The 13,445-nt window shown below is 39.2% G+C and overlaps 2 protein-coding genes across 8 annotated transcripts in view; one reads left to right on the forward strand and one right to left on the reverse strand.

Moving 5' to 3' along the window:
* Positions 1–7,298, reverse strand: part of ncoa5 (nuclear receptor coactivator 5) — a 10,329-nt gene extending 3,031 nt beyond the window's left edge. For 4 of the 7 annotated variants that reach the window (XM_023416147.2, XM_023416145.2, XM_023416144.2 and 1 more), the window contains exons 1-7: positions 7,178–7,298; positions 5,749–5,808; positions 3,882–4,164; positions 3,445–3,552; positions 2,450–2,513; positions 266–562; positions 59–180 (exon numbers count right to left, since the gene is read on the reverse strand). In XM_023416147.2, coding sequence (XP_023271915.1) covers positions 59–180; positions 266–562; positions 2,450–2,513; positions 3,445–3,552; positions 3,882–4,050 — 760 coding nt within the window. In that variant the 5' untranslated portion in view covers positions 4,051–4,164; positions 5,749–5,808; positions 7,178–7,298. The remainder of the gene's footprint in view (positions 1–58; positions 181–265; positions 563–2,449; positions 2,514–3,444; positions 3,553–3,881; positions 4,165–5,748; positions 5,809–7,177) is intronic. The other 3 variants (XM_087176577.1, XM_023416146.2, XM_023416148.2) reach the window with 2 other exon arrangements.
* Positions 7,299–8,553: 1,255 nt separating this feature from the next.
* On the forward strand, positions 8,554–13,272 carry LOC111662370 (F-actin-capping protein subunit alpha-1). The gene is made up of 10 exons (XM_023416216.2): positions 8,554–8,685; positions 10,240–10,303; positions 10,399–10,450; positions 10,545–10,608; positions 10,700–10,906; positions 10,997–11,076; positions 11,224–11,302; positions 11,408–11,479; positions 11,696–11,758; positions 12,352–13,272. Exons 1-10 carry the CDS (start codon positions 8,650–8,652, stop codon positions 12,490–12,492), a joined length of 858 nt encoding a protein of 285 aa, XP_023271984.1. The 5' UTR covers positions 8,554–8,649; the 3' UTR covers positions 12,493–13,272.
* Positions 13,273–13,445: the final 173 nt, after the last annotated feature.

Genomic DNA, 13,445 nt, shown 5'->3' on the forward strand with positions numbered 1-13,445 from the left:
TTTGGCGAAGTCAGTCCAACTAAGTCAATTTAGCATGTACACTGGATAGTACACATACCCTCTGGCTCACGGCGTCCATTCCAGGGATCTCTGTAAGGGTCCCTGTAGGGTTCATCCTTCCTTCGGTAATAGTCTTCTGCACCACTGCCACTGCGGTAGTATCTGTCATAATCATCTCTGCTGTATGGAAACATTTCAGGTTCAGGCAAAAGTGTAACAGCTTAACTCTGGAATCCAAACTGTTGGGCTGAATGTCAGCAGTTACCTGTATGCAGGATCCCTTGGGTCACTTCTGGGGTCACTTCTTGGGTCGCTTCTGGGGTCATTTCTGGGGTCACTTCTGGGGTCCTTGTCTCTGCTCTCTGAGCTACGGTACCGGTAATCGTGGTCACGAGAGTGGCCACCCGGCCTTGCCTCTCTACCCGAGTCCCTCCCATCACGGCTGTCCCGAGACTCACGTCCATCACGCCCGTCGCGCCCATCACGCCCATCACGCCCATAAACGGGTGAACGGGACCGACCCCGGGGTTCTTTGCTGTCCCCATAACTGCTATACGGGGCCCTGAGAGAGATGTTATCAATTAGTGCAAGAACGGCTGGAGTTCAGGCTGTTTATGAAACACTAGAGGGAATAGGAATTTCTATCCTCGACTGATGAGGACAGGCCTACAGTTGGTACTGTAAATTTAATGAAATCTGTTCATTCCTTTTAACAGATTTTGTGAATGTATTTATTCACACAACCAAAGCAGAGCAACGGAAAGCAGCTATTGTGTTCGCAAAGGGAACTAGCACATATTCAGTCCAGGAGGTGATTCCGGTAAGTGTCCTTTCAACAACGATCTTTTGAAAATGTCCAGTGATCCGTGTCCGCAACAATATCGATTTGTCGACCATTTGAGGTTCATTGACCATAAATCCAGCTCTACACAAGTACCTTGGTTGTTTAGCCTTTGTGAAAAGGGCAGTTTATTTTGTGCGTTTTGCTCAATTTGCTTACGATGATTTGCGTTTTGTTCTTCAGTAAAAGACATTCCCACGCGGCAAATATGTCACCAAAACAAAAGAAAAGAAAAAGTTTGTTTGCTTGAAATTTCTCAAGAAACCAGAACTACAATAGAACTGTAGAGGTCTAGTACAACTGATTTCTTACCTTCGAAAATTTTTTAATGTTTCAAGAAGGAGAATACTTTGAACTGCATAGGAAATTCTGGTGTTTCTATATATGAAGCAGTCCAAAAGTAACTGTAGAAATCAAAAGAAATAAAAAACTTCTTTCAAAACTAGACTTCCAAAAATGTTAACTGACCAACTTATATCCAAGTGGAAGCCAAGTTAAGAAATGTTTGTATTTTTCTTGGTTCTCGGTTTCCTAAATCCTCATGATTTCTTTTGTCTTCTATCCTGGACCTCAAAAATAGTAGAAGAAAATAGTACCACAAACTAGATATTAAAATAACCATCATACGCGTTGTTTGCAGTATGTGAACTCTGAGCTGGTTACAGTGGCACCATATAGAAGTATCGAGGCTAAACCTTCAGTCGGTGAGACTCAAAATTACCGGCCAACACTGCTCGTGTGCTGATTTTTAACCATTATTAGCAAAGACTGTGTTGCACTCACGCATGTGACACAATCATACTGATGGCGTTACATAATTCCACTGACTGACAGTTGTTGGTGCTAGCATGTCAAGAAATGTAGCAATGACCGCTCCTTACTAACAGACATGGATGTTAACAATGCAGAGTTCAAAAAAACGATCAGCTCTGCATTTGTTTTGAGGAAGGAAAAAAAATAATAAAAAAAAAAAAAAAATCAGTCAACACAGTTATTAGGCATCAAGCAAACACAATCTGTTTTAGTGAGAAATGGTGAATGTAAAATTAGCTTTGTTTACATTAAAAATGCATCCACGGGATACCTTTTAACATTTCCTACATCAAAATCTGTTTTCAACACGTGTTTGGCTCTCAGAGAGCTGTTCTTCAGACTAAATGTAGTTTAAATGTACACACCTTATTAGTTAGCGGTCATGTTGTAGCACATGAACCTGCTTAATGGATATAGGGTGGGACTAGCATTACATTTTCTTCAGCTGGAAAAGTTGCTTATTGTAGTTGTAAGATGAAATGCGATACAAAAATCAGAAAAACGTGAGCATTAAAAAGCCATAAAGGCAAGAATCTCTGAGACAAAGACACTTAAGTTACATTCATATGTCTCTTTTCTTTATTTGACACATCTTGAAATTTTAATTTAGGATGAAATATCGTCTGTCCCATACACCATCACAAACCCACCTAATGGTACGATAAGTTCCATCAATCAGACTTCACCACTGGTGGAAATGACAGTTGGGGAAAAAGATAAATACGCTTTTGTTTTTTGTTTTTTACCGACACCTCAGAGGCGATAGTTCTTCACACCCATTTCACGTTACTTTACCTTCGTGGAGGGCTCTGCTGGGATTGAGGTTTAGCTTGCCGTCTCTCCACTGCCATATTTACATCTGAAAATAAATCAATCCAAACGTTGAACATAACAGTGACATGTAAATCATCTTATTTGTTCACGAAGAATGGAGGTCGCGTCAACACTTCCACGATCCAAATGAGACTGAGCTCCAATATCCAAGTTTGAAAATCCAAACTGGACGAGATGTCAAAATGCAACAAATCGAGTTGCCAAATCTGTGGAATTGAGTTTAAGATGGAGAAATGAAGGAATTCTTCTCTCCCCTTCAAAACTGGCTAAACACTAGCAAAGCTTGAACATGTAAATCAGATTTTCAACTTGAAATTTGGCCTTCAGGAACTCCAAAAACCACAAGAGGACATTTAAATCCACGTTGAAGAAAATTCCAAGACAGCGTTGCAAATAAAAACAAGAGATTTCAGAGAATCAGGCTTTGCCAGAATTTTATAATGCACTTTTTTTATTTGCGTTATTAGCCAATAATTTAACATGTCTACAAAAAGACAGGTTAAAGTAGAAAAATCAGCAAATTCAATCCTCATTTTGACAAGTTGTTGGTTAAATCATACAACCGTGTGGTTAGTTGTGGACGAGCATACAGCTCCACTTTCATCATCACTGTTATGGGCATTTCACTTACAGGATGCAGTATATCAAATCATTAATATGATGTTTAAAGAGCATACTATTTTAGGCCAACTACTGGTTTAGTGTTAATCCTTAAAATAGCAAATTTGCTATTTTTTTTTTCCTTTCACTGGCATTCTTAATGAACAAATCTACAAAAACAGATTATCTTCAGGTTTAACACTTAAAACCATTACGCCCAATCAAAGTGTTTTTCCACATAGAGAACTCCCCCAAAAACCTTATCTTTCATAAGTTTGGTTTTGTTGCTTGCTGTACACCATTAAAAGTCTTTGCCCTTCAGCCAGACAATCACACCTTCTGCAGTCAAGGCTTACCTATTTTATAACCTTTATATATTCGACCCTTTTGGGCCGCCTTTGCAGCTTCGGCTTCCTCAATGCGTTCAAATTGTACAAATCCAAACCCACGAAACATGGATACGCCTGGAAGAGGAACATTTTAAAATGGTACAAACTTAGTTTTTATTAGAACAATTTGGATACCTACCCATTTATCCACTTAAAAAAAAAAAAAATCATCATTACTAATTTTACATGCTTCTATTTCATAAAAGAAAAAAAACAAAACAAAACAAAAAAAAAAAAAAACACCAAAAAGCAACAAACAAAAACACTACTCACGATGACTAAATTAATGTTACTACACATCTAAAATATTCAAACTGCGACATTCAGGGACAGCCTGTCTAATTCAAGTTACTGTCATGAATTCAAATTGACCACTTATCGCTTATATCATGTTGATTACTGACCGACTATTTTCCCGTATGGGTTGAACAGGTCTTCCAAATCCTTCTTTTCCATGTCAGAGGTCGGCAAATTCCCAACAAAAATCCTTCTCTCCAAATCTCTAGGATCATTACTGCTGCAGGAGCGTGAATAACGTCCTGGTGACGTGCTGCGGCTTCTGCGGCGAGACATGACTCGATCCGGGGGGAGGGGGGGGTTCACTGGTTTCTTTCTTCGTATGTCTCAAATGCTTGAAAAAGTTTGTTTTGTTTGCTATTAAGCGTCTTTAAATTGTCGTCCACGATCCTGAAACATGTCAGGGAGTTAAAAGGAGAAATCAAATTCCTTGGAAGTATAAAGAGTTTTAGTGGATCAAGTTGCAGATGAAAATCACAAAGTTCAGACAATGAAAAATTGAAATGCTGTGGCAAATTCTTTTTCAAAAGTAGCGAATACTCAAGTTCGAAATAAACAGTGCTGCTGAAATCGCAAATTCTACCGAAACATTTTTATATTATACTGTTTCATGTGCCCCGCATTTCCCCCGTGCTCATTTGCATGGAAGGTTATTACGCGATTAAACTCTGCACCGGACATTTGCACACGCGAGTGTTTGCCTTGAATTATGGCATGAAGGACAGCAGTAGGACGTGAAACGAAGAATATATTAACAACAAAAGCAAATGCAAATTCAATGCAAATTTGGTGATGAAAATCGACTTCCGTCCAATTTTTTCCTAGTGTAGAGATGTGAAAGCTTTGCATAACCAGCCCACAATTTCACTTCACTCGTGGTTTGGCAAGGCTCTGTTGTTTGACATAGATGCCACCCCATGGAGCACTGCAGGTGAACCAATCCTAGACGTGATCGAAAAAATGCAAACTCGGGATGCTTTCACTGGACGTTCTTTCAGCAGGATGGCCGCTTTGGAAATGACTAACTCGCCACAAAAATCCGTTTTGGATAAAATCTTATTTGAACAAGTTGCTCACTGGTCGCATATGAAAAGATGTGGTGCCTGTCAAAACTTTAAAAATGGCTTGAACTGGATGGTGAAAACACATTTCATGGTACGCAACGCGAAGCCATAAATATTTCACGCAAATCAAAACCGCAAAGTTGTACTGCAGTTGTTGTGAGAAAGTGGAGCAAATGGCACAGGTACCCAGAGATATACACAGCGTCAACTGTGCAGCACGATAAGCTGTTATGAAATTGTCAACACAACTTTAAAGTGGACTCTTGGCCATAAAATAGTTACAATCCCAGAGTCAAATATTCAAAAAATGTTCCATGATATAAGTTTAGGGTCACACCACCATCCCATCTTTGTTTCTCTGTTAAAATAAAAGCATCTCAATGCAGCTGATGAAGTTTCGGTTATTTTGTGGCAAGAGAAATATGCCCCGTTAGGTTCGTAGAATTTCATTAAATAACTGCGGACAATTCTCCATCAGTGTTTTCTAGAAATGGAAATGTAGATTTCGCTCAAATCATCCTCTTCTCTTGAAGTGGTAAATACATCTTGAGGAAAATCGCATTGATGAAATGAAATCATGGGCTTATGGTCACTTTGAAAATGCGCAAGTTCCTTGTGTTCAAACAAACCAACAGTCTTAAAAGTTTTCAGGATAAACTGACGTTTATACGTGGCACAAAATAAAAAGGTTTCAGAAAAAGAAACTTTGAAGGTTTTCAGTCCCAACACATAAATTCATTACCAACTGACATTTTGAAGGGAAAGCATCCTGTTATATTACAGAGTTATACAGTAGGTCTAAAAGTGAGACCTATTTTCCATGAATGGGAACATGGTCTCAGACTTTTGGACCCCACTGTAGCTGGAGGCAATTTACATAATGCTTTTGAGGGAGCAACCCCTTACATACCTTAACTTGAACCTGGATGCCCTGGATTCTGTGTCCACATAATTTAAAAAGCCAGAGTGCCTGAAAGGAAGGAAATAAATATTGGCACAGTTTGTGAAATAAATCCTTCAAATGCTTTTTTTGATATCTATAGTAGCTTCGCACTATGTAGTTTACCATTTTCCAAAGCAAATACTAAAAAGAGGGGAAGTCAATTCAATTCAAGGCAGGGACCATAAATGAGGAGTCTGATTGTTCCCAATTTTTTTTCCCTACAGGCTGAGCCAATGACCCCATCATACAGTCATAAACAACTATCTTCAGAGAGAGGCATGTTCACCAAGATGCTCGGAACAAACTATCTGCCAAGTACTTTGAGACTGTGTACAACTGTGAGTGTTTGTAAGAGACATATCTTTTGAAATTCTTTCTGCATTGGAGACCTCTATATCAACATAGAACTGGAAATTATATCCTCACCACTTGTCCAACCCAGTGACTTTAATTAGCCAACAACAATCAATATTTGATGAGACACTGAGGTATCAACAGAACTAAGCAGTAAAACAGGTTACATTATTATTACATATTGTTTTGGACAGTTGATTTGTTTTGTTTATTTTCTCAAACAGATTAAAATTAGTCTGTTGCATGTGTGGCTGAGCAATTAATCATAATCTAATCAAAATTGCAATATGGCCAGGTGCAATGTTCAAATCACATGAGCTGCAATTTATTGATGATGATAAAATACGTCTCACATCACAATTTTTATGTTTTTAACTCACAATGAAATGCAAAAATTACCATTGCCAACTGAAATCATCACTCATATCACAAAATTATTATTTTTTCCACATTTTTCAGCCGTGTTGTTTGGGATCATCTAAGTATAGTGGTTTTGAACTGGACCTGGTCTAATGTGGACTAGATGTGGAAAAGGCAATGAAATCTTTGTTTAAAGAAAATGTTTTCAAAAAATTAAAGGCTTTAAGTACAATTTCTCGCACTCTTTTACAACAGTGAGAGGTGCACACACAAAAAAAAAAGGCGAACCGGTCTTTCACTAAAGCAAGTTAACCTTTCCCTCGGTGAATCGGAAGCTAACTTTAGCGCTGTCGTCCACCACACCACACGCGCCGGTCGCGCTGCCAATGGCGTAAAACACGTTACAGTACCAGGTTCTAGGAATTTACAATCATTCAATTTGGTTGTTCTTTCTTTATTTAATACAGTCGCTACAGATTAATATCGCTGCCCTCTCTTAGTGCGGCAGCATATGCATGGTTAGGATTTACACGTAGCTAGTCTTATGTTAGCGGTTAGCTGCTTAACGTTAGCTACCCGTTATATTCAAACCAAACGGCTAGCTACATATTCAGCTACGTTAAGGTAAACGCGTTCACTCCGCGTGTTGTAATATCAAATACAAAGGAGCACATTTACTCACCTTAAACTTGTATTTTTATCTCCGTTTTCATTCGCTCAAGGCCGCAGACAGGTCGTAACTGTATTGCTATCTTCCATAGACAAAGCTGCAATTCTTCTTCTGCTTAATTTACTTCAGATCGGTAACCACAGCTAGGACTATTTATACACATCGCCCCCCACTGGTTAGCTGTAAAATAACTGGCCATTCAACACTCAGTTGCCATTTTTTTAAGGTACAACTGGCTAAAACAGTCCTGTAATAAACCCTGCATTAATCAAGAAACCCCTAAAATGAAAATGATCAAGATACTTCAATTTCTTGCAATGGGAAGGCTCAGTCACAAGATAAAAGTTAGAAGGAGCAACTTCATAAATGCAGGGCAGCGTTACCCAGTGGTCGACAATAAGTGACCTGATTTAAAAATTAATTAGCCCACTCCCGTCACTCCTATATAATGTATATCATGAAAGGATTACTTGTATACAATAATATTTAAGGTCTAGTAGATACTGATTAAAATGTACATCTCGTCAAACACAGAATTTTTAAGAAATACGGTGCGCAGTGAATGCAGCAGTATAACTCCCTAGTCGGTGCTATGCTGCACACGAGTTTTAAATTATTGTAATTAACACTTTTTGACTTGTAAATGACGTACATGTCAAGATCTAAATAAACTGTAATTACGGATGTGAAACTCAGATTTTTCTCATTGTTAATCTGACTTGCGTCTTTATAATAACAATTGAGTGTCTATAAAGCAAATAAACATGGGTGCCTGCGCCACGCATGGTCAGTCTTTCAAAACAGTTACACCCAAATTAAATTTATTTAGTGCTGTATTATTATTATTAGTAGTAGTAGTATGTGGCTGCATTGTAACCCTCACAAAACAAACTCTTATCTACAACCGTCTTTGAGTTGTCCATTTATGTAAACACTCACACATCGTGGGACATGGAAATCCCATTGGTCCTGAACGTCTCAGAGTTGCCAGGTTTGGATGTCATGGTTCAGTTTGTATGTGAAAGTAAAGTATGAAATGAAATATGAAATTCATTTGAAAAATAAACTAAAATAAAAAAATGTATAACTTATGTCATAGTAGGTCTATTGAAATGTATTGTAACACATATATATAAAAAATACCCCCCCAGCCTAGCACTGCGCACAAGATCCTATAAATCTAGGGGCTACAAATGCTTGATTCTGAACTAAACTTTCCTACTAATTTCCGTAAATTGTTTCTGAAAAGTGCGATATAAATAAAAGTTATTGTTAGTATTAATAATATATTGGTCCAAATATTGTAAGCTGTTCAGCAGGCGTGTACGTTGCATGTGAGTCGTCTCTATCTCGTCATTAAAAGTATTAACTGACAATGCAGGACGACAGGGAGAGCCCACCCAGTGCACGTTATGCTAGGAGGAGTCACAACACAAAACCTGGCAACACCAGCAGTCGCTTTGTTAACACTTCATTGAACCAAGATGGCAGATTTCGAAGAGCTCAGCGATGAGGAGAAGGTATTACCTTATAAATTCATACTGAGATTATTCACTCAACTTTAATCTTTTGTCTTGAACATAGCAGTGCTGTATGAAACCCTTCCTGTTTGGCACGGTCTGCCCAACGGGCCGCTAAACCGGGGCAGTGCTGTATTTGACAGCTCAGAGTTGTAGCACTGTCTAACATGTTGTTCCTGTGCACAAATACATGGTGTAAGTTAGATAACTTGTGTGATTCTGCCTCTCTTTGATTAAAAATTACATATTCGTGCGGCTGAGGCCGATGGCTGCGAGTTTGGAATAAATTGAAAATGCTGAGCTAATGCTAAATCGAAGGAAGTCGAGCTACTTCCTGCATTTACAGTACGGATCATGACAGAGCATCGGCAGCATACCACCACCCACACCCAGTGTACTCTAACTTCATGTAGTTAGCTGCCTAAACTGGCCTTGATAGCAACAGAACATTACATCAGTCACACATGTAACTCGAGTTTGCAGCTGTTTTGCATTTAGCTTGTGTTGCCTGTAACTTTTCGCACCACATTCATAGATGCGGTCTTCCTGCAGTGTTGTTGGGGCTTGCACCGGCTGGGGTTGCTGCCTGCGTCATGCTGCTACATGTTGTAAAAATAATGCTTTGCATTCCTAAAGCTAATGGACTGGCCAGGACCTTACACCTCCCAGCCTTACTTCAGTGAGGCTTTAAAATAAACCCAAACAAGGATTGAAATCCCCTATTTGAACTTTTATTAGGTATCTACATCCCAGAGTATCTTTATCAGATGATCTCTTGATCTTCATGGTGGAGAATCAGAGTCTGACCCTGGGAGTGCTTTCTGAGCTCTGAATGGACCATTCAGGAGCACAGTTGAATAAACTAGGTTACTCATGGTAATGTCCCCTTGAGCAGGACAGCCCATTTGTAGGTCACTTCCAGCTGCAGCCTGGAGGCTCAATGACCCTGGCTGCCTGACAGATGGCATCACTGGCACACTATTATGTGGAAGTGACATTAGGATGTAGGACTGGTTAAAGCTGCGAAGGTCACAAAAAAAGACAGCAGGATTAGTGCAACTTCTTCTACTGAACTATGTGCTGCCTGACTGTGTATGTGTTGCCAATACCTTACTGTCCTTACCAAGTATCACCTCATGACAGCACTAATACCTGCCTCAACCATCACTCTGTGGCCTTGACACAACATGCTTACACTTGCATACTGGCTACTAAGAAAAGCCCCTGGGCCACATACCCTCCCTGCCATGTAAGGAGTGGTCAAGCTAACAAGCCTGCAGCCAACAAAGTTAGCAGACTGCTCTCTGCTTCACTCTAGTGGCTATTTGCAGGGTTTTCACTTCTCATTGACATCTCTCAAAAAGAGAAGAAATTCACTATAGGTTTTTCCAAACACCATACAGCAGATTGTCTTGTGATTAAGCAGACAATTTTATTCTGCTCTAATAGAGTTTTTTTTAAGCATAAACCTTACGTTGCACACTGTGTTTAGTGATAATGTGATACCGCTTACTATTTTTAAGTTTTATGACAACACATTTAATTTATTTCTAGATCCGTATTGCAGCTAATTTTGTGATGCACGCTCCTCCAGGGGAGTTCAATGAAGTCTTCAATGGTGAGCCTTATTTATGATTGACATCTTTAGGACTACCTGTATTCCAATGTGTATGGAAACAGTTTGTCAATGCTTATGTTAATTCTCATTTTCAGATGTGCGTCTGCTGCTTAACAATGATAATCTTCTCAGAGAGGGCGCGGCTCAGTGAGTTTTATTCTTTACTCTTTTTTATATGTAACAAAATATTGATGTTCTGGATGTGCATGCAACTGTATTGTTGTATTCTCTTTTGATACAGCGCCTTTGCCCAGTACAACATGGATCAGTTCACTCTTGCCAAAATTGATGGATATGAAGATCAGGCAAGTTGTTTTTGAAAAAGTATTTAGATATTCTCTATTATTAAGACAATTCCTGAGTAACAGCAGGTTTCTCTGTCTGTTTTCCCTCTAGGTCCTGATAACAGAGCATGGAGACCTGGGTAATGGCCGCTTCTTTGACCCACACAATAAAATCTCCTTCAAGTTTGACCACCTGAGGAAAGAGGCCAGCGACCCCCAGCCCCATGAGGGCGAGGCAGCCCTCAGGTCATGGAGAGACGCCTGTGATTCTGCGCTGAGGGCCTATGTCAAGGAGCACTACCCCACTGGAGTCTGCACCGTAAGATCGCTGTCCCAGTCTGAACCGTAGCTGCCATGTTCAGCAATACACACAATCAGTCACCCGCTCGTCCTGTGTTATCTGCTGCAGGTTTATGGGAAAACGATCGATGGCCAGCAGACCATTATCGCTTGTATCGAGGGTCATCAATTTGAGCCTAAAAACTTCTGGTAAGTTGATAGAGGATGATGATCTTATTGCAACCTTCCTAATCAAATTCATTCGGACAATTACGTTGGAGTAGTGTAGAGTCGGTGATGTATTGTTGCGTTAGGTGACTGTTTTTAAATATACTCTTATACATTTCCTGTTCCCAGGAACGGTCGCTGCCGGTCTGAATGGAAGTTCAGTGTCTCGCAATCGACAGCACAGGTGGCTGGAGTCTTGAAAATACAGGTATGTTGAATGATTATCGAGAATAGCACGAGCTTTGCTGTGAAGTTAGTTTTGTTTGAGTGCTGTATGAATCTCCCTGATCTGAATGTCCTCTGTTTATCCCAGGTACATTATTATGAGGACGGAAATGTGCAACTGGTCAGCCACAAAGATGTACAGGAAGCACTGACTGTGTCTGTGAGTATTTTCTTTTTTAATCTTATTAAATGTTTTTCTGTTACTGTTTATAGGAAAGATGTTTCACCATTGTCTCTAATTGCATATTTCAAGTTCATGTGTCTTGATAATACAAGCAGAAAATAATTATATGGACATATTGGAGCATTTCATATTAGATTGATGTTCATGTGTGTTTAAATTGATGAATTAACCCATGAGTGTATGTTTTGGCAGAATGAGAGCCAGACTGCAAAGGAGTTGGTGAAAATTATCGAGGATGCAGAGAATGAATACCAGGTATGTGTGCATTAAGAATCACAGGAGTTCCTTCAGTATAAATGATTGAATGGATTTTTATTAGCGTGTCATTTTGTCAACTATTCCCAGCCCACATGAGTTTACATGACCTCACAAATTCAAATAAGCCAGATCCAGAACAACACTCGTACATTTTCAAACAATACCAGTTTGAATATTTTTCATTGTCAGATTTACTTTTTATTTATCATTACTTACATGCCCCTAATAAAATTCACAAAACACATTCTGTATAATACTGGAGGAATCAGAATAAATATTAATTGAACAATTCCGTTCTTTTCTGGGTTTTTGAGAGAAAATCAACAAAACTTCAAAATTAATCAGCCATTGCAATTTTTATCTCTACACCAGAGTATTTCAGGTATTTGTCGAGCCATTTCATTTCACTGAACATTCACACTCCAAAATAATCATAGTATGTACAATACAAAATCAAATTGGACTCGCTTGGCATTCTCCGGTAGCTCTTGCTGAATATTTCCACTTGACTGTAACTAACAGGTGACATCATGGTGCAACTTGCTTGTAGCAGGAAGGCGTGAACTGACGTGTTTATCTTTGCTTCCCAGGTGGCCATCAGTGAGAACTATCAGACCATGTCAGACACCACCTTCAAAGCCTTACGCAGACAGCTCCCGGTCACCCGCACCAAGATCGACTGGAACAAGATCCTCAGCTACAAGATCGGCAAAGAGATGCAGAATGCTTAGAGGACAGAGGCTGCCGGGGTTTACGACAAAAGTGATGTGGGAGAGGCTGAAGCTCGCACAAAGTGTGTGACACAACATAACATCCTGTATGTCCCTCTAAAAGAGACGTTACAGCTTCTGTTGAGCACTAAGAAGGGATGCCTTCATTTACAATGACATTGAGTGGTGTAACTGTCACTCATTTACAGACATATATTATTATTTTTCAACAAACAATGCCTTTAGTGACACTGTGAAAGTTTGCCATTCAAACTCTCGCATAGACATACAGTTACTGATCCCTCAGTGCTTCAAATGGACACACATCCTCCCAAAGCCCTTTTGACTTTCATGTAGCAACTAATTTACACTTTCTATAAAAACATAACTGATGTTCTCTAAGAGCTTACCAATACCTCTATAGTTTTTTATTAACAGAAGGCAAATGGTGTATGCAATTTGATATGTTATCTGACTGGAAAGAGACTTGACAGCGCCAAATTACACGGTTTCTATTTTAGTCCCATCTGTACATATTTATGCTTCCTGCATTCCTATTTATGCATGCATGGAAAAGCATAAATGTCTTTTCTTTTCCCCATTCACTGACCAGGTTTTGTCTTCCCTGTTGAAACTTAGCTCTTTCTTTCTCTCTGTTATAGGGAGACATTGTCATTACACCCCCAGACTGATTAAGTATTGGTGTCCTCTTGCCAGCTGTTTGCCTTTAGCTTTTGCTATATTTTTTTATACAAACTGTAAGTACATTTAATATTCATGAAATAAAAATGTTGCACCAAATACGATCTTTCAAGTAATGATGATCTTTTGCGTCTTACATCTTTCTTTCTTTTCTTCTTTTTTTTTTTAAGAGAGCCTGGATACCATATTCTGATTCTGAATTTTTTGACTAAATTTGGCTGTTTTTAAGCAAAAAACTAAATCAACTGAAATAAAAGGATTTAGAAATTGCC

The sequence above is a fragment of the Seriola lalandi genome, unplaced genomic scaffold, assembly GCF_002814215.2.
Source record: "Seriola lalandi dorsalis isolate HSWRI2012SDOR001 ecotype SW California unplaced genomic scaffold, Sedor1 jcf7180002054561, whole genome shotgun sequence".
Classification (NCBI taxonomy): domain Eukaryota; kingdom Metazoa; phylum Chordata; class Actinopteri; order Carangiformes; family Carangidae; genus Seriola; species Seriola lalandi.

Coding starts and splice junctions, on each gene's coding strand:
- LOC111662370 (XM_023416216.2), top strand. CDS start 8,650: ATGGCAGATTTCGAAGAGCTCAGCGATGAGGAGAAG. Junction 10,451..10,544: donor CTCAGAGAGGGCGCGGCTCA/GTGAGTTTTATT, acceptor CTTTTGATACAG/CGCCTTTGCCCAGTACAACA. Junction 10,609..10,699: donor TTGATGGATATGAAGATCAG/GCAAGTTGTTTT, acceptor TTTTCCCTCTAG/GTCCTGATAACAGAGCATGG.